General features: G+C 40.1%; 1 protein-coding gene and 1 long non-coding RNA gene across 2 annotated transcripts in view; one reads left to right on the top strand and one right to left on the bottom strand.

Annotated features, from left to right (window-relative positions):
• The window catches only part of LOC125642093 (uncharacterized), a 138,602-nt gene that overhangs the window by 28,162 nt on the left and 90,742 nt on the right, over positions 1 to 19,698 (bottom strand). The gene's annotated exons all lie outside the window — the stretch shown is intronic.
• Positions 16,998 to 19,698, top strand: part of LOC125642091 (carboxypeptidase B-like) — a 35,751-nt gene continuing 33,050 nt past the window's right edge. Inside the window, exons 1-2 of the mRNA XM_048862826.2 lie at positions 16,998 to 17,068; positions 17,176 to 17,251. Coding sequence (XP_048718783.1) covers positions 16,998 to 17,068; positions 17,176 to 17,251 — 147 coding nt within the window. The remainder of the gene's footprint in view (positions 17,069 to 17,175; positions 17,252 to 19,698) is intronic.

Genomic DNA, 19,698 nt, shown 5'->3' with positions numbered 1-19,698 from the left:
TGACGATGAAATGCTAAGGGAGATTAGAGAGGCTATCAAAATAAAAAACTCAGTAATAGTGGGGGATTTCAATTATCCCCATATTGACTGGGTACATGTCACCTCAGGACGAAATGCAGAGACAAAAGTTCTCGATACTTTAAACGACTGCTTGTTGGAGCAGCTGGTACAGGAACCCACAAAGGGAGAGGCAACTCTCGATCTAGTCGTGAGTGAAGCGCAGGATCTGGTCCAAGAGGTAACTATAACAGGACTGCTTGGAAATAGTGACCATAATATAATAACATTTAACATTCCTGTGGTGGAAAGAACACCTCAACAGCCCAACACTGTGGCATTTAATGTCAGAAAGGGGAACTATGCAAAAATGAGGAGGTTAGTTAAACAGAAATTAAAAGGTACAGTGACTAGAGTGAAATCCCTGCAAGCTGCATGGACACTTTTCAAAGACACCATAATAGAGGCTCTACTTAACTGTATACCCCAAATTAAAAAAAAACACAGTAAAAGAACTAAAAAAGAGCCACTGTGGCTTAACAACCATATGAAAGAAGCAGTGAGAGATAAAAAGGCATCTTTTAAAAAGTGGAAGTCAATTCATAGTTAGGTAAATAGAAAGGAGCATAAACACTGCCAAATTAAATGTAAAAATATAATAAGAAAAGCCAAAAAGGAGTTGGAAGAACAGCTAGCCAAAAACTCAAAAGGTAATATGTTTAAGTACATCAGGAGCAGGAAGCCTGCTAAACAACCAGTGGGGTAGCTTGGACAATCGAGATACAAAAGGAGCACTTAAAGACAATAAAGTCATCGCAGAGAAACTAAATTAAATCTTTGCGTCAGTCTTCACGGCTGAGGATGTTAGGGAGATTCCCAAACCTGAGCCATCTTTTGTAGGTGACAAATCTGAGGAATTGTCACAGATTGAAATGTCACTAGAGGAGGTTTTGGAATTAATTGAGAAACTTAACAGTAACAAGTCACCGGGACCAGACGGCATTCACCCAAGAGTTCTGAAAGAACTCAAATGTGAAATTGTGGAACTATTAACTATGGTTTGTAACCTGTCCTTTAAATCAGCTACTGTACCCAATGACTGGAAGATAGCTAATGTAACGCCAAAATTTAAGAAGGGCTCTAGAGGTGATCCTGGCAATTACAGACCGGTAAATCTAACGTCAGTACTGGGCAAATTAGCTGAAACAATAGTAAAAACTAAAATTGTCAGACACATAGAAGAACATAAATTGTTGCGCAAAAGTCAACATGGTTTCTGTAAAGGGAGATCATATCTTACTAATCTATTAGAGTTCTTTGAGGGAGTCAACAAACATGTGGACAAGGGGGACCCAGTGGATATAGTGTACTTAGATTTCCAGAAAGCCTTTGACAAGGTCCCTCACCAAAAGCTCTTACTTAAATTAAGTTGTTGTTGGATAAGAGGGAAGATTCTTTCATGGATTGAGAACTGGTTAAAAGACAGGGAACAAAGGGTAGGAATAAATGGTAAATATTCAGAATGGAGAGGGGTAACTAGTGGCGTTCCCCAAGAGTCAATCCTATTCAACTTATTCATAAATGATCTGGAGAAAGGGGTAAACAGTGAGGTGGCAAAGTTTGCAGATGATACTAAAGTGCTCAAGATAGTTAAGACCAAAGCAGACTGTGAAGAACTTCAAAAGATCTCACAAAACTAAGTGATTGGGCAACAAAATGGCAAATGAAATTTAATGTGGATAAGTGTAAAGTAATGCACATTGGGGAAAAAATAACCCCAACTATACATACAATCTGATGGGGGCTAATTTAGCTACAACTAATGAGGAGAAACATCTTGGAGTCATCGTGGATAGTTTTCTGAAGACGTCCACTCAGTGTGCAATGGCAGTCAAAAAAGCAAACGGGATGTTAGGAATCGTTAAAAAAGGGATAGAAAATAAGATGGAGAATATCTTATTGCCCTTATATAAATCCATGGTATGCCCCACATCTTGAATACTGCGTACAGATGTGGTCCCCTCATGTCCAGTTTTGGGCCCCACACTACAAGAAGGATGTGGAAAAATTGGAAAACGTCCAGCGGAGGGCAACAAAAATGATTAGGGGACTGGAACACATGACTTATGAGGAGAGGCTGAGGGAACTGGGATTGTTTAGTCTGCGAAAGAGAAGAATGAGGGGGGATTTGATAGCTGCTTTCAACTACCTGAAAGGGGGTTCCAAAGAGGATGGATCTAGACTGTTCTCAGTGGTAGCTGATGACAGAACAAGGAGTAATGGTCTCAAGTTGCAGTGGGGGAGGTTTAGGTTGGATATTAGGAAAAACTTTTTCACTAGGAGGGTGGTGAAACACTGGAATGCGTTACCTAGGGAGGTGGTGGAATCTCCTTCCTTAGATATTTTTAAGGTCAGGCTTGACAAAGCCCTGGCTGGGATGATTTAGTTGGGGAATGGTCCTGCTTTGAGCAGGGGGTTGATGACCTCCTGAGGTCCCTTCCAACCCTGATATTCTATGATTCTATGATTCTATTCTATGATTCTATGATCTCAAAAAAGATATACTGGCATTGGAAAAGGTTCAGAGAAGGGCAACTAAAATGATTAGGGGTTTGGAACGGGTCCCATATGAGGAGAGATTAAAGAGGCTCAGACTTTTCAGCTTGGAAAAGAGGAGACTAAGGGGGGACATGATAGAGGTATATAAAATCATGAGTGGTGTGGAGAAAGTGAATAAAGGAAAAGTTATTTACTTGTTCCCATAATATAAGAACTAGGGGCTACCAAATGAAATTAATGGATTGCAGGTTTAAAACAAATAAAAGGAAGTTCTTCTTCACTCAGCGCACAGTCAACCTGTGGAACTCCTTGCCTGAGGAGGTTGTGAAGGCTAGGACTATAACAGAGTTTAAAAGAGAACTGGATAAATACATGGAGGTTAAGTCCATTAATGGCTATTAACCAGGATGGGTAAGGAATGGTGTCCCTAGCCTCTGTTTGTCAGAGGGTGGAGATGGATGGCAGGAGAGAGATCACTTGATCATTACCTGTTAGGTTCACTCCCTCTGGGGCACCTGGCATTGGCCACTGTCGGTAGACAGGATACTGGGCTGGATGGACAGTTGGTCTGACCCAGTATGGCCATTCTTATGTTCTTACCCTTTACTGTCAGTAATTGATACGAATAAAATAAATCAAGAGGTGTAATTAACATTTGACAATGGCATCATCTTTAACAGTGTAAACATATGCAGAGAACTATATATATAACACTCCTTTCTGTTCAGTTGCTTGAAGAGTGAAAAAGGAGTCCACACCTGAATGTGTTTCTTAAAATACATTTACTAGAACTAAACCAAGAAAGGATGTATCCCCTCAGTGTCATCAATCCAGCTTTCATCACAAAAAAACTCAAAAGAAGAGCAAAATATTCAAGAACAAGTTTGGTTCTATAGGACAAGTTCATTCTTAGAGGCAGCATCCATCTCTTGCTTTGTTAGTTTTCCAGCAATAGCTGCTAGTTATCTGTCATATGAATATGTTCTCAGTATATTGTATTTGAAACAGCTGGATCAACTTGAAATCAACTGGAAAAACATGTTTCGAAAGAAAGGCAAAAGAAATGACCTGTAACATTAGAAACACAATATGTCCTACATGAGGTTCCTACCAATCCGTTTTTTATCAACTCAGTTATTTTTGTTATCATTCAAGGTCTCCAGTTTTTATTGTGCTGCTCTTAGTGGCATTTCAGACATGTCTGGCTTCCAATCCATCTTCTCAGTCTTTTCTGTGTTTTTTTGGTCTCTAGAGAAGAATTGGGAATAAAATGGCCACAAAACATGTAAGGATATGTCTACACTACAAGTGCTACAGTGGCACAGCTGCTGTAGCCCTGTAGTGTAGACCCTTATTGAAGCAATGGAAGGTGGTTTTCCATCACTGAAGAAAGTCAACCCCCCGAGAGGCGGTAGCTAAGTTGACGTAAGTATTCTTCCGTCAACCTAGCTGAGTCTGCTTAGGTCTTCCTAACTATATCCCTTAGAGGTGTGAATATTTCACATCCCTGGGGGGCATACCTAGATTGACCTATGTTTTATGTTTAGACCAGGTGTAATTCAACATCTTCACTTCACATTCCTCTCTGTCTGATGCAGGGCATGCTGAAAAAATTAATTGATTATCTAGTAGGAAAGTGAGAGGGGTAGTCAAGCAGACAGTTCCCCTCCATCAATGGTAGGAAGAGACTAAGTCAAGGCTAGAAAATGTTAGGACTACTGTATGGTTCAAAAGCAAATATTTTTCTCGGGATAACTTTCTGCCAATTCAATCAAATTCAGTGAAACATTGCAGTAGGAAACATCGTTGTTTTAATACCTCTGCATAGAGTGGTGGCATTTTATAATAATCCTATGGAGAAGTGGGTGGAGATGTTTTCCTCTCCCAGCTGTCATTCTAATAAAAAAAATGTTCTATCAACTTGAGCCATACCTACCTCTGCTAATGAATGAAAAGAGCATGTTGTTACTGCTTGTAGTAGAGTGGTTTGTTCAGTCAACAGGCCTAGTGGTCCAGGCCTCCGAGTCAACTCTTTCTATCAGTTTTTTGCAGGACGGTTTGGTCGGCCAGCAGGCCTATTGGTCTGGGCCTCCAATTCCAGTCTTTCTGTTAGTTCAAGGTGTCCCTGCCCCCTCGATGAGGTCTTAGCTGAACTGGCCTCTTCGATGATAACCTCTAGCCCTGCCTTCCTTGGGGCCAGGGACATAGCTCCAGAGTAATTAGGGGGACCTCTCCACAAGGTTCTGGTCCAGGACCCTGAAAGTGGATCAGCATGCACTGCCCTAAGTTCAGCCAACCCACTTGCTCACCTTCCCCTACACTGCTTCCTCCCACCATTGCATTTTAGTTTAGGGCAAGGTCACAGTGGACTTAGGGTCTTTACTTTCAAACCGACACAGTCTAGGGCCAATGCATGCAGCCTTCTCGAGCCCTTCCCAACAGTTCTCCCTTCCTCTTGGGAAGTGTCTAGGATGGCAGAAGAGTCTCACCGCTGTAACCCTTGCATGAACAAGGAGAGAAAACAGAAGTAAGGAAACAGAGGTTAACAATGGACAAAGCATGAATTCACGAGTGGCCTCGTAAATAACAGCTAGTCAACAGATAAGGAAATAGTAAGAAGAGTAATGTGTGATAAGCTTGTAGCTGCAGTTTTGCTTACTAGCATATTTTACAGCTTGTGGACAGTTGAAGATTTGTACAGGGGATGGTTACAAAAATTAGTATGGAAATTATGAAGTGGTGTACAATGTAAAATGTAATGTGCATGCATTAGTCTGTTTTAGAATATGTATATAATCTGATTTATTATTAGGTGCTTCGGAGCTGTGATAGGTCCCTGTACTCACCCCATTACACTGGAGCTGGATCACCTCAACACAGTGTTCTTGTACGACAATTTAAAAAACAACAACCTGTGATGAGCCCAGATTCAAGCTAATTTCCTGGGAACTGGGTGGAAAGGTCTCAGAGAAAAATCCCAACAACAGCCAGATGAGCTTGGTAGAAGTTTCCTCTCCTATTGCTGAGGCAATCCCTGAGGAGTGGGGCCTTTCTGGCCCACTGCTCTACCCATTCCCCTGTCTCTGCCTTAGTGTGGCATTTATAAACCCCATCACACTGCTGTTACGGTATTGCTAGGGTAACCTGCTGGCCTTTGTGGACACTGATTTCCCAACCCAGCAGTTTTCCAAACAGCAAACTACATAAAACATTCACTACAAACAAACCGAGTCACCCAACTGTGTTTCATGCAACTTCTAAGTTGAGAATTTGAGTGCAAAAGGGAAAACAATTCAAAGTCATTTTCTCTGCAAGTCCTGTATCTTGATGCCTTTGCACAAAAGGAATATGTTTTTATTATTGTATATGCCATTAAGGAGGCATGGGATAGAAAAGTCCTGTGGCTCTGTTTCTGTTGCTTGGAAACCATAATTTTGAATGCCCTGGCTTTTCTGCATTTAAATTCTCAAGCATTAACATAGTATTTGCACTGAAATTTATTTGTTTGGGTTATTTTAAAATGAAAAGAAAAAAAAATAAGTGATTGCACATTGAAATAAACATGCATGCAACGTGAGATTCAACTGGTTAAGAAAAAAAGACTAAAATACAAGACTGATCACAAACTGAAATAATCACATGCTTCTGCAGGGCTATAATAATGCATAATAATATAATAATAATCAGAGGCATCATCAACCCTGCTATTATTTCAGTTTCCCTGGTTTGGATGCATACCTTGGCCCAGAAAATCCACATAAAATAGATACAGGGCCAGATACACTAATGCTGCTTTACAGTTCTCTGTAAGTTATGTTTTCCTCTGCCAGAGCAGAGTAAAAGGGCCTTAGTTTAAATGACAATCAAGCCCACAGTGAATAGATGTGTACAGTCACATCCTTGCTGGGCATCCCAGGATACAGGGTTCAAAAAAGCATTGGATAAGTACACCATTGATCTGATCCAGTATGACTATTCTTATATACAATATACAATGTTCTTATATACAATAAGGAAAACTTCAGTATCGCCATTTACAAATGTTTAGCCAGAACTGTCACCACTATGAAGTGGAAAACCATGTTGTTACTCCTATAGTACAGCTGGGCTGGGCTGATTCTCCCATCCAAAGTCTTTCTAAACAGCAAATTACAAAACTATTCAATACAAATAAAAAATCACAACCCCCACAAAGCCTGGCATTCCATTTTCAATTGATAATTTCAATTTTAAAGAAGAAACTCAAACTTATGGTTCCCACAGCTACCATATCATGTTTAGCACAGGGGTGAGCCTTGTGGGGAAAAAATAGTATGTGCTCATGTAAATTAAAAATGTATCATAATGCACATGTGAAGGAGGTAGGATGAAAGTTACATGGACAAGCATAACACTGACATTTCCTAGCTTCTGAGTGCTTCATTTGCTATGGTTTTTAACGGAATACAGTACTTGATTTGCTATGGTTTTTAATGGAATACAATACTTTTTTGGACATTTTCTCCACAATTGAAAATAAAATAAGAACACATGGAAATAGAACAATCTGCGATTGTCATGGACGAAAGTCTGACACTTAGGTTACGTATTCTAGATTTCATGCTGTTTCCTTTGAGGGTCATCTCCAGAAAGGAGTACAATGTTGATCAGTCTGCACAGCACTGGAACTTAAACTCTAGACTTTTTCACATCTTACTCCTCCAAGGATACCATCCACTTCTTCTCCCCCACCCCCTCCAGACCAGGACAGAGCTTCTAGTTTTTACTCCCCCATCCTTGAGATTAGGCACTGTTACAACTCTTCCTCCAAAGACCTTTGGAGACCAGAAAGACCTTTGCTTCCTCCTACTAGGAGGTGAGCTCACTCACCGCTTGGGACTAAAGAACAGAGCTGGAGTCTCCCATGCAAGGCAGGCATTACATTCCCCAGGAACGGCTGTGCCCATGGGTCAATTCCGTCCGGCCTCAAACACACACAGAGGATGCCATTCTGTAGAACAAAACAGTGTCTTCCACACAACATGACCTCACACACATGGTAAGAGCAAAGCCATGCCACATGAAGGATGCCATTTTGCATGCAACTGTAGATTTGCATACCTGACTAATAATGTCATGGCACGCCACTGCTCTGATGAATCCCCTGCATGTTAAGTTTTTTAATTAAATGTATTCTTCCTTCCCTAATCTTCCTTCTGCCACTGTTCATTTTCCTATAGTATTCCAAAGTCACTCCTATTACCTTCAGGATGTTGATTTAGCATTAGTTCCGTAGAGTAATGCTCATCCACTGTATCAAATACATTTTCCTCTAGCAATAATGAGAGCGGTGGGAAAGGATTGGCATGATACTGCTTTTTTAATCAGAAAATTAAAATTATATCCTTATTATTAGTTTCACATTGAGGTTTTAAAATTTTTAAGGAGTCTCAGAATTCTTAAAAAGAAAAGGAGTACTTGTGGCACCTTAGAGACTAACCAATTTATTTGAGCATGAGCTTTCGTGCTCACAAAAGCTCATGCTCAAATAAATTGGTTAGTCTCTAAGGTGCCACAAGTACTCCTTTTCTTTTTGCGAATACAGACTAACACGGCTGTTCCTCTGAAACCTGTCAGAATTCTTAGTGTTCTTCTGTACAGCACTATGGCCTTCTGTGTATGCTGCAAATCAAAATGCCCTTTTCAGTGTTGCTTCCCAAATATGTGCAAAATAATTCTACAAAAGTACAATTAATCATCACATTCTGGCCAGTCTGGGAATGCTCACACAGCTACACACACATTTCACTCATGCCAGGATGTGCAAGGCTGCATGGACAGATCAAGGAGAGTGTGTAAAACACAAGAACCATGCTCCTTGGCTCCTAAACTCAGCCCAACCCTTTAAAACCCTCTCTTATGGATTCAGTTGGAGGAGTTACACAATGTCATCTGAGTGGGTTAAATTCTGCAGTCAGCTATACCCATATGGGGTTGAGGGAGCCAGGATAGGGGTATGAAAATTAATAACATACAAGGCAAATTGAACCTTGGCATAAGGGGGCACCACTCCCTGGACTTCAGTGAAGTTCCAGCTGCTTTTACCAGGGCTGGATTTCGTCCTTTTTCTTGAAAGTTCTTTAGAAACATTAAGAATAAATCCTCAGAGCACTCCTTTCAGCTAGATTATCCCCATTTTTAGTGATGGGAAACTTTAACACAGAGTGGTTAACCAACTTCTCCAAAGCCACACAGTGGGGACCTTTTGATTCCTTATGCATGTGTTATTTTTTAAGTGCCTGCTGTACTTTTTTTGACAAATCAAACTGCACCTCCAAGCATAAATCAAACTCTTACATGCCACATTTAACATGATTTTAAAGCCTTATTCTGGAATTTTATAAGCCCCTTGAGGCTGATTTTCATGTCTGTTATACACAAAAATTGCAGTGCACTTTTCTTACATAATTTACACCAAATCACTTCAGCGCATCATGACTCACTCACAAGTGTAGAACCGGTGTTGACTCACGGACCCATGGGAAGAAGGCCATTGAAGAATTCCAGCTGGATTTCAACAATTTCCACCTCACCATCAACCTCAGCCTGTCCACACAAGAGAGCCACTTCCTGGACACTACAGTGCAAATAAGTGATGGTCACATAGACACCACCCTATACTAGAAAACCTACTGATCGCTACACTTACTTGCATGCCTCCAGCTTCCATCCAGGACACATCACATGATCCATTGTCTACAGCCAAGCCCTAAGATACAACTGAATTTGCTCCAATCCCTCACACAGAGATAAACACCTACAAGATCTTTATCAAGCATTCTTAAAACTACAATACCCACCTGGGGAAGTGAGGAAACACATTGACAGAGCGAGACGGGTACCCAGAAATCACCTACTACAGGACAGGCCCAACAAGGAAAATAACAGAACACCACTGGCCATCACATACAGCCCCCAGCTAAAACCTCTCCAGCACATTATCAATGATCTACAACCTATCCTGGAAAACGATCCCTCACTCTCCCAGACCTTGGGAGGCAGGCCAGTCCTTGCTTACAGACAGCTCCCCAACCTGAAGCAAAACCTGTGGCAACTACACACCACACCACAGAAACACTAACCCAGGAACCAATCGCTGTAGCAAACCTCATTGCCTACTCTGTCCCCATATCTACTCTAGCGACACCATCAGAGGACCCAACCACATCAGCCACACCGTCAGAGGCTCATTCACCTGCACATCTACTAATGTTATATATGCCATCATGTGCCAGCCATGCCACTCTGCCATGTACATTGGCCAAACCGGACAGTCCCTACGTAAAAGAATAAATGGACACAAATCGGACATCAGGAATGGTAACATACAAAAGCCAGTAGGAGAACACTTCAATCTTCCTGGACATTCTATAACAGATTTAAAAGTAGCTATACTTGAACAAAAAAACTTCAGAAACAGACTTCAAAGAGAAACAGCAGAACTAAAATTCATTTGCAAATTTAACACCATTAATGGGGGCTTGAATAGGCACTGGGAGTGGCTGGCTCATTACAAAAGCAACTTTGCCTCTCCTGGAATTGTCAACTCCTCATCTATTATTGGGAGTGGACTACATCCACCCTGATTGAATTAGCCCTGTCAACACTGGTTCTCCACTTGTGAGGTAACTCCCTTCCCTTCATGTGTCATTATATAATGCCTCCATCTGTAATTTTCACTCCATGCATCTGAAGAAGTTGTGTTTTACCCACAAAAGCTTATGCCCAAATAAATCTGTTAGTCTTTAAGGTGCCACCAGACTCCTTGTTGTTTTTATTCATGTAAGTGGGTTCAGAATCAGAACCCATGGCTCTATCTTTTTCATTTAAGCACAGAATAATTTTTTCTATGGTTTCCCTGTGTACCCTGGTAACGTACAACATTCTACTGCCTACTGAAGAATCATAATGAATTATCCTTTGGCTGAGAAATCTGCTGTTACCCTTATTTACTGATTTGTTTTGGTGAATAAAGGGAGTTTTAATGAGCAAGTTACTTGGGCCAGATTTAGTCCCATTCACTTCAATAAACTGAATTTGGTCTTTGGCATCGTAGCCCTTTATCACAAATGGCTACTATGATTGTTTAAAGGGGTTCCCTTGTATATTTTAGCACTGTTTACTTGTAAATGTATAGAGGAACAAGAAGTGCTCGGTTCAATTCTTTCTGACTAATCTGCTCTTCTTCCTTACTCTGATAACAAGCAAACTGCAGCTATGAACTTTTGACAAATGCATAGCTGTTCAATAACTGCGTTGCTTGGGGTGTTCATATATTATTTTATTAGACTAATGAATTACTATGGGAAGTGTTTTATGAATACGTTTGCTTAATGAAGGGGACTGTTTGAAACAGAACATGTTGTGGTTAGATTAATAAATTTATGTCTGGAATACCTGATTTATCAAAATTTATCAGTTTTGGATTGTTTGGGGATTTCTCACATTTTGTTTATTGATTTTCACAATTTACAATGTGATATATCAAACTACAGACCCATATCTTCTGCATTACAAAGAAAGGGCGGAAAGTAATACTAGTGTGCCTCAAATAATTTCTATCTTTTATTAGTAGACAGGAAAAGCATTGACCCAAATTCATCCGCGGCTGGAATTTCAGACCTTAATTAATTATTTTATTAATTATTTTATTGTTATTTTTATTATTATTTATTTATTTATTTGCATTACTGTAGTGTCCAGGAGCCTATTTCAATGGAGTTGTTCCTCCTTATGCCAGTGGTAAATTTGGCTTATTTCCTTCAATAAATACAATTGAGAAAGTTCTCTTAGCTCTAAAATGTGTTGGGTTTTAGTAAATGGGAACTCCCTAACCTTCATCCCTTCACACCAGCCTAACAGTAGTTCACCCAGCCTGCTTCTCATCTAAGCAAAGGCCACTAGATTTCAAAATCATTCAGAGTTGAAGGTAACCGTCCAAACACTGAGCTTTAAACTTTATCACGTCTAGGGATCACAAACACCAGATGCAGAAGAAAAGAACTTTCATGATTTACATCATCCATGAAGGCCAATACACACCAAAAGCAAAACAGAACACTAAATTACCCAGCAATCCTAAAAAATTTCCACTACAGTCCACATTGGAATCAAAGCAGCAATTCTCTGTCTACTCTGTTCCTGACCTTACACAACACACTTTTGTGATGTTTTACAATGCATACTGAACTCTCAGCTTATGTACAGTTTGTCTTTTCTACCATTCACAGTGATCCAGGCATATGCTAGGCTGGCTCCAGGACAGTGTTGCTGAGCTCACTTAACTGGGCAAGATGGAGTTTCAACAGTCTGCCCAAATCCTTATGCTAAGGAGGCAGATGGATGATTGTACCACTAGTGCCTGATTCATCCCTCAGTCCATGCAGAGCCCAGGACAGGGACTAAGAGAGTGTTGAGAGATGCAGTGTGCTTTAGTGCTTAAACTAGTCTCTAATGAACAGAAATCAGGATGAGACCTATGTGTGTGGGGGGGGGGGAAGAGCACAGAGTATCCCCTACTTAATGCAGAGGTCTATGCCTTCGACTGAAGCCTCTGGTTCTGGCCACTGTTGAAGACAGGATGCTGGACTAGATGGACTGCTGGTCTGAATCGATATGACAGTTCCTATGTCCAGAGATAGGATAATGAATTGAAAGTCAGGAGACTTGGGGTCTATTCCTGGTTCTGACACTCACCTACTGAGTAATACTGTGGCAAGTTACTTCCCCTCTCTATGCCCTAGTCTCTGGGGTGGTAGGACCCTTCATTGCTAGTACACTGATTTGCTTTTTTCTGTCTAATCTTGTCAAGAATGAACATGTCAGTCTTCAGACATGAATCATCTTCCACCCAAAGAGGGCTACAGTCAGATTGCAGCACTTGAGAACAACTTTTCAGAAGGATGTGACTGCAATGCATTCGTGAATTAGACAGGCTGGAAGTGACAAATGCAAGACTTTGGGTAGTATTAGCAGAGTTGTAAATATAATTTGAATGTCATTTTTATTCCAGACAGGAACACTTGAGGTAGTTACTTGGAGTGGCAGTAAATTGTGCCAGATGCTAAGTGCATTTTAACAGCGTTTTAGCTGCATTTCTCATACTCACAAAGGGGCTTCCATTTTAATTTTCAGGTAACTCCAGATTTTCTGCAGAGTACCTGGGAAGATAGAAATTGAAATTGTTTTGTATTGAAGCTTAGTGCATCAGTTGTTTGAGTTTTCTTAACATATGCTTAACTTTATAAAGCACAAACTAAACTTTCCTAGGACCTCTAGGAAGAACAAACCACTGAGAAGCCAGTTTCTTGTTTAGCAGCTCTGTTATTGCTCCGCAGCTGCATCCACACAATTCAATTTTGCAGGTTCAGAGTACAATATTTTGATCTTTGACTATTCCCAGGCTCTTTTATCCAACAGGAACACAGACGACATACAGACACCAGTCTAGACCATCTACACATTTTATAATTAACAAATCCCTTTTGTTGCTAGATTAGATTATTGCACAAACATATCTAACAGCCTCTTTTGTAAGTGAGTGATAAAAGTGGAATGATAACATTTTGAATTTATACAGTGCTTTCCAGCTGATGATCTCAAAATGCTTTCCAAATGTTAAATACTCCATATAAAAGCTAAATATTATTCTACCCATTTATCAACTTGGTGATGTAATGAAGATGAAATACATAGGAATGCAGGTAGGCAATCTTATTCCCTCCTGACCTTGCTCACTGTTATCCATTTTCACTTGAGACAGATCAGTAAGTATCCACTGATACTAGTGATTACTGGTGCAGGTAACCTGGCATAGAGACTTTTCACCTAACAAATCAATAATGAAAGTGGGAACAGACCCCAGATTCCTGACACCTACTCTTTTGCTCTAATTCCTAGACACACTCCCTACTGTAGAACATAGTGCTTCTGTTGTACAGTTGAATCAGAAAATCTGATGTCATACTGGATGACAGGAGACAGAGAGCCTGTTTATTTTACCATTAATTGTATGAATTACCAGTTGAAGCAGCAACTCTTTCAGGCCATTGTAATAAATCAATGTGCTGGAAACAACAGACAACTGGTTACAAATCACACACGTGGGGAATTTGGGACTAGAACCCAGCTTCTGTAGCCAGAGTTCTCTACCACTTGAGCTAAAGGCCAGCTTCTGTAACTGTTTGTACTAGTAGATCCTTTATGCTTTCTGTGATTCAGCCACTAGTGGGCAACACTGACACACTTAGTGATACCCATTATATCTCACAGGAGGCAAGTAAGGAGAAGAAAAGTCCATGAGGATGTATGATGTACAGTATGTTCCTCCACTGCTGTGGTTTTCCTACATCCCAGATTCTTCATAAAACAGCTTTCATCTGATAGAGCCAGGGAAACCTAAGACCCAATATGTCACAGGAAGCTGCGGCATCAGCCATATCTTTTTTGAGCAAGCATCCCAAAAGGCTGAGGTTCTTTGTTTGAAGAGAGCTTTCAGTGGGTACCGGGCCAGCAGTATATGCAGTTTGATATCTTCCCAGTCAGGAAGGGAATGAGATGTCTCTCCCTATAACAAGCTCCTTCTGCCTTGTTGCCTCTCTATAGCTGCTCACTAATGACTGGGCCCAGCTGCTCCTGCTTCCTGTCCTACACCTTGAGAAATATTCTTCTGGGTCCCTAGTCACATCCACCCCCACTCCAGTAGGCATAGCCTGTTTTATAAGGAAACTGGAGCATAGGGGAAAACTTGGGGTCTTCTTCCTATACCCCATTAGAGATGGCCTATCAGGCATTGCCACTAGCTAACCTTTTCTGTCAGTTCCAAATATATATGGCAATGGTTTACTCATCCATGTCCAGCTGATGTGCTATGGTCTTGTAGTCATAAAATGAAGGGAGCAGCTGGTCTATCCAAATTTAATTTGCTATTTGATTTCTCCTTGAGCTGCCACTTTATCATACCGATATTGAACATTTATCTAATACAGTTAGAAAAACAAGACCATGTTTAGAGCTAGTTTATGAGATAATTTGACACATAATCATCAATCCTGGGATGCAAAATGAACCACTTCAATAAGATTCCATGTCACTAGTTTTCTCTGACCTAATCTGTAATGGACACAGCAAAGACTGTCATCAGAAATTATAATATTCTACATAGCTTGGCAGCTCAGTAGTACTAGCAGTAAAGCTGGGTTAGGGATTGTGTTGGAAACTGCATGAAAAGGCACAAAGAATTTCTTAAAAGTGAATTCAAACACTGCAATCTGACAGTCTTCTATTTCTGAGATGCTTCCTAGAGCTCAACAGGGAATGATGACATCTGCGATTTGTTTGATTACTTCTTGTGATCATTTATTCATTGCAAGTTCTGGGCTTGATCATTCTGCTTTATTGTCTTAGCAATGTTCGTGAGACCATACCATTTTATCAAATATGGTAGATCTCATCTTAAAATTAAAACTTTTGAAGTCCTTGCATTATTGTTTTGGCAGTCTGTCAGAATAACTCCTGCTGTCATCCTGCTTAGCGGACTTGACTCTGAGTAAGATTATTGTTTGTGGCAATGTGCAGTGTCACAAAATTAGGTCATTAGTTGTAAATTAAATTCAATCCTTATATTTTGGCAAATATAATTCTCAGGTTATTCTCAGGTTATTAAGATACGTACAATTTGGGAATCTTGTTTAAACAACAAATTCATCAGGGATCAGACTGTTAGGTGCAAATGGCTGCATATGTTGGATGTTCCAGTCTTAACGTATTTTCAGGCTGTTCAGTGTAGTTTTGCAAAATTGCCTCCCAAAAGTATAATAGGATATTCACATGTGGAATCATGTTCATTCTTAAAAGAGGTATCAACAATTTGGGCCAAATTCAAACAGCCATCTCTGGATCAAAGAGCCTAAATTACATCATGTGCAACCACAATAGCATTGGGAGTGGAACAGACTAAATGGAACTTATATATTGCATAAATAAAGTCCATCATAAAACTTGTGGCAGCAATATTTCTATAAAGGAGAAAGTTTTGTCTGATTAGTGCACTGAACTAGTGCTTCGTCATTATACATAAAAGGATTTATACAAAAAAGGATATATTATATAATGTAGGGTCAAAATCTGTGGTCCTTATTTGAGCAAAAGGCTCACTGTATTGATTACATTTGAATTCAGTATTCATTTTGATTGTATATGGGCCTCCAAATTTGACTGACAATGTTCATCCTCATACTCAACACACAACCCTAAATATTTGCTCACCTCTGTTGAAAGCCTCATGGAGCTATTTCTAAGTAGAATTCTGCTGTGCTGAGGAATATCTAAGAAACATACTAGTTATTTCAATCTCCTGCATTTCCAAATTGACTCTATAGTTTCTAAACTGGGAATATAAATATGTTGATCCATTAGTTAAAATCAAAATACAAAACTGCAGCCATAAAGTCCAGTTCTGCCCTTAGTAAAATGTATGGCTGAAGCCTTAGAATCTATAGGACCACTCAGACATAACTGAGGACAGAATTTAGCCCTTACACTCCATTTTTTGTACATTTGGGGATAGCCCATCAAAAGCACTTGAAAGACTAAAATACAAAGTTTAAGTTATTACCAGTGAACACAATGAAAATGAATCTATTGCTTGGTGAATTGAGTAGTATGACATCTAACTATCTGAGTTACATGTTTTGTTATGAGCAAAATAGGGGCAAGTACTATTTTTCCTTTGCAACCACCTGTGTGCATTTTTGCAGGTGTGAAATGGAGGGAACAGCTGAAAAAATGGCCCTTTATTTATATGACTACATTTCATTTTATTTTCTTTGTCCATATGCGGTACCTCAAGTAGAGTATTATGTGAGCATTCAGAATATACGAAGGGTTAGGGGCAAATTCCTCCTAGACATTTAGATTAAAGATGCAATGAATCATCACCTAGACAATCACAAGCAATGATCCCCACCTCGCTGAATGATGTACAGGACGTGTACAGTGCCCCTGTGGACTACAGAGGACTGTAGGCCCAGTTAGCATACAGCTTGTGCACCCAATTTGTTTTCAAGTACATTAATTGAATTACTTTGAATAAAAATTCATGAAAATTGTTCGCCAGTAATTCACAAATGAAAAAAAAGAGCAAGATTCATCATATAAATTCTCCGCTATGAATAGGTCATCCAGTTTTAGTGGTGGGCACCCTGAGCCAGCTGTGAGACTCTCAGCTCTGTTTCCACAGGTGTGCGACAAAATACACAGTTTATAAACAATGGACAGATAAAACAAGGACAGGAGAATAATCAATCAGCTAATGAAAGGCTACTTTGCTGAGTGATTAGTAAAGAGCAGGGTAAACTGGATTATAAAAGCAGCCGAGAATAATCACATGCCCTTCTAAAAAAATGTGGGCTGTATTGGTTCTTGTAGGTGCCGCAGCTGCTTCAGCTCCACTTCACAGTCACCACTTTGATGGGTAAGAATTCAAATTAAGGTTAAACCAGCACTTTTTTGCTAAACAGAACTCTCTTAGCTGACCTGCCTGTTTTAATCATATCTTTTTCTCCCGCCTCCTCCACCAAGAGAGAAGGTGTTTCGTGTAACACCACACAATGAAGAGCAGGTAGAATTCCTCAACACCTTGGCCAGCAACGTGCAGGTAATTAAGATGGAGTTGGGTGGGGGAATAGACTGTAACTTAAAGCTATTTTGTTTTACCAATATTGATCTAAGAAATACTGCATGTCATACTGCTGAATTAGAGGCCTGATCCTGAGTCCATTCAAGTCAATGTGAATTTTCCTGTTGAGGGAGCCGGACTAAGTTACAAGGCAGGAGCTAAATAAACACATGTCTAGAAAATCTAGCTGAATAATCCAAGCTGCATGTTAAAAACAAGAGAAAAATGTATGGTACGATACTTTTGAATACATGTGATGCTAAACACCACATGAAAATTCCAGTTTCCAGTGGTTTTTACTTTAATAATTACAACAGAATTTGTTCACTTAGAATTAACCTAAAAAACTAGGCTCGCATCCAACTTCAACTTTCCTTTAGCCTCTCATGCGATATATTTTCTTCCTTGGATTTTCTTTAAAGCTTCCTACCCTGCCCAATCAAGCTGCCAGTTTTTTTACTGACCTTGATGTAGGTATATGATGACATAGAATCATAGAATCATAGAATATCAGGGTTGGAAGGGACCCCAGAAGGTCATCTAGTCCAACCCCCTGCTCGAAGCAGGACCAATTCCCAGTTAAATCATCCCAGCCAGGGCTTTGTCAAGCCTGACCTTAAAAACCTCTAAGGAAGGAGATTCTACCACCTCCCTAGGTAACGCATTCCAGTGTTTCACCACCCTCTTAGTGAAAAAGTTTTTCCTAATATCCAATCTAAACCTCCCCCACTGCAACTTGAGACCATTACTCCTCGTTCTGTCATCTGCTACCATTGAGAACAGTCTAGAGCCATCCTCTTTGGAACCCCCTTTCAGGTAGTTGAAAGCAACTATCAAATCCCCCCTCATTCTTCTCTTCTGCAGGCTAAACAATCCCAGCTCCCTCAGCCTCTCCTCATAAGTCATGTGTTCCAGACCCCTAATCATTTTTGTTGCCCTTCGCTGGACTCTCTCCAATTTATCCACATCCTTCTTGAAGTGTGGGGCCCAAAACTGGACACAGTACTCCAGATGAGGCCTCACCAATGTCGAATAGAGGGGAACGATCACGTCCCTCGATCTGCTCGCTATGCCCCTACTTATACATCCCAAAATGCCATTGGCCTTCTTGGCAACAAGGGCACACTGTTGACTCATATCCAGCATCTTGTCCACTGTCACCCCTAGGTCCTTTTCCGCAGAACATGATGATGACGTAAAAATAATAAGGACAGCAAATGTGTTTTCAATACTTCCTTTCAGCTTTGATGTTGTAAAATAGCTGTGCAAAGAAAAACCACCATCATCAGTGAGATGAAAACATGACATTTTTAATGATGTGCAGAAGTGGAGGCGCTCTCACCAGCGATAAGGTGATATCATCTGAGAAGGCAAGGCTATTGGTGTGCCACTGCCTTCTCACCCTCATTATATAAATTAACATGTCATACTTCCTTTCAAGTGTGCCTTATAAAGGAATTAAATTAGAGGGCTGGTTTTTCTTTTTCCTAAAAAATGAAAATCAAAAATCTATGCAAAATTATGGCCAAAATAGTTGACAATCGGGACTAGTAACCAGTTTTGGGATAACAACTAGCTCACACACAAATACAGCATTCATGGATGGACACACCAGCCACAACCTCCTTTATACTTTGGGAGGTGATGGCCAGAGAGGGGGCATAGCCAGGACAGATGGTGAATTGGCTCCTTGCACAGCACCCTCTACTAATAGGACTTTAATGAAGCCACTAGTGAGACTGAAAGCTGACTAAACCCAAAGGAAGTCTGTGGCAGTACCACCACCAGTCCTCTCTGGGATGAACTCCCCCATCTGGGGAAAGGGAACAGTTACAATTTGTACCTTGTACCAGATTTAGTGAATCAGGCCCCAAATTATTTATACACACAGTGATCTCCATCTCATAGATTTATGTACAGTGCGTGTACAGTGCTACTGTGGACTAGAGATACTCTGTGGGCCCAATTCTGCAGATACTTTGAAACCAGCATTCTCATTGATCTGAATAGGTGTGTAAGGAATGCAGAAGCTGGTCTTATCTGTTGTAAAAGGTAGTTATAATTCATGCACATAATTAATAAATTTAATATTTATGCTGTATACAGTAATAATGGGGAAAACATGCTGGTGCCCATATAACAGCAGACTTGATCATCAGGAAGTGACAATATAGACTACAAAAGGACCAAGAAAACTATAATCATCTTTGAATCAAAAATTACTATTCCAAGTGAAATATACTTGAAAATATTTGTTGTTATTGGAATCAGAGTTGCCTGTACTTTAAAACATTTATGCTTGCCAAAACTTCCCCCCTGACATCCTTTAAAAAAAGAAAAAAACTTTGAACTATGCTTGAAATTACAGACTGTGAGGAAATTGCATAGTAAGGAATATTCACATAAGGAATGGTATGACAAAAGTG

Source organism: Caretta caretta, chromosome 9, assembly GCF_965140235.1.
Source record: "Caretta caretta isolate rCarCar2 chromosome 9, rCarCar1.hap1, whole genome shotgun sequence".
Lineage (NCBI taxonomy): Eukaryota > Metazoa > Chordata > Testudines > Cheloniidae > Caretta > Caretta caretta.
This window is presented reverse-complemented; position numbering and strand designations above follow the sequence as displayed.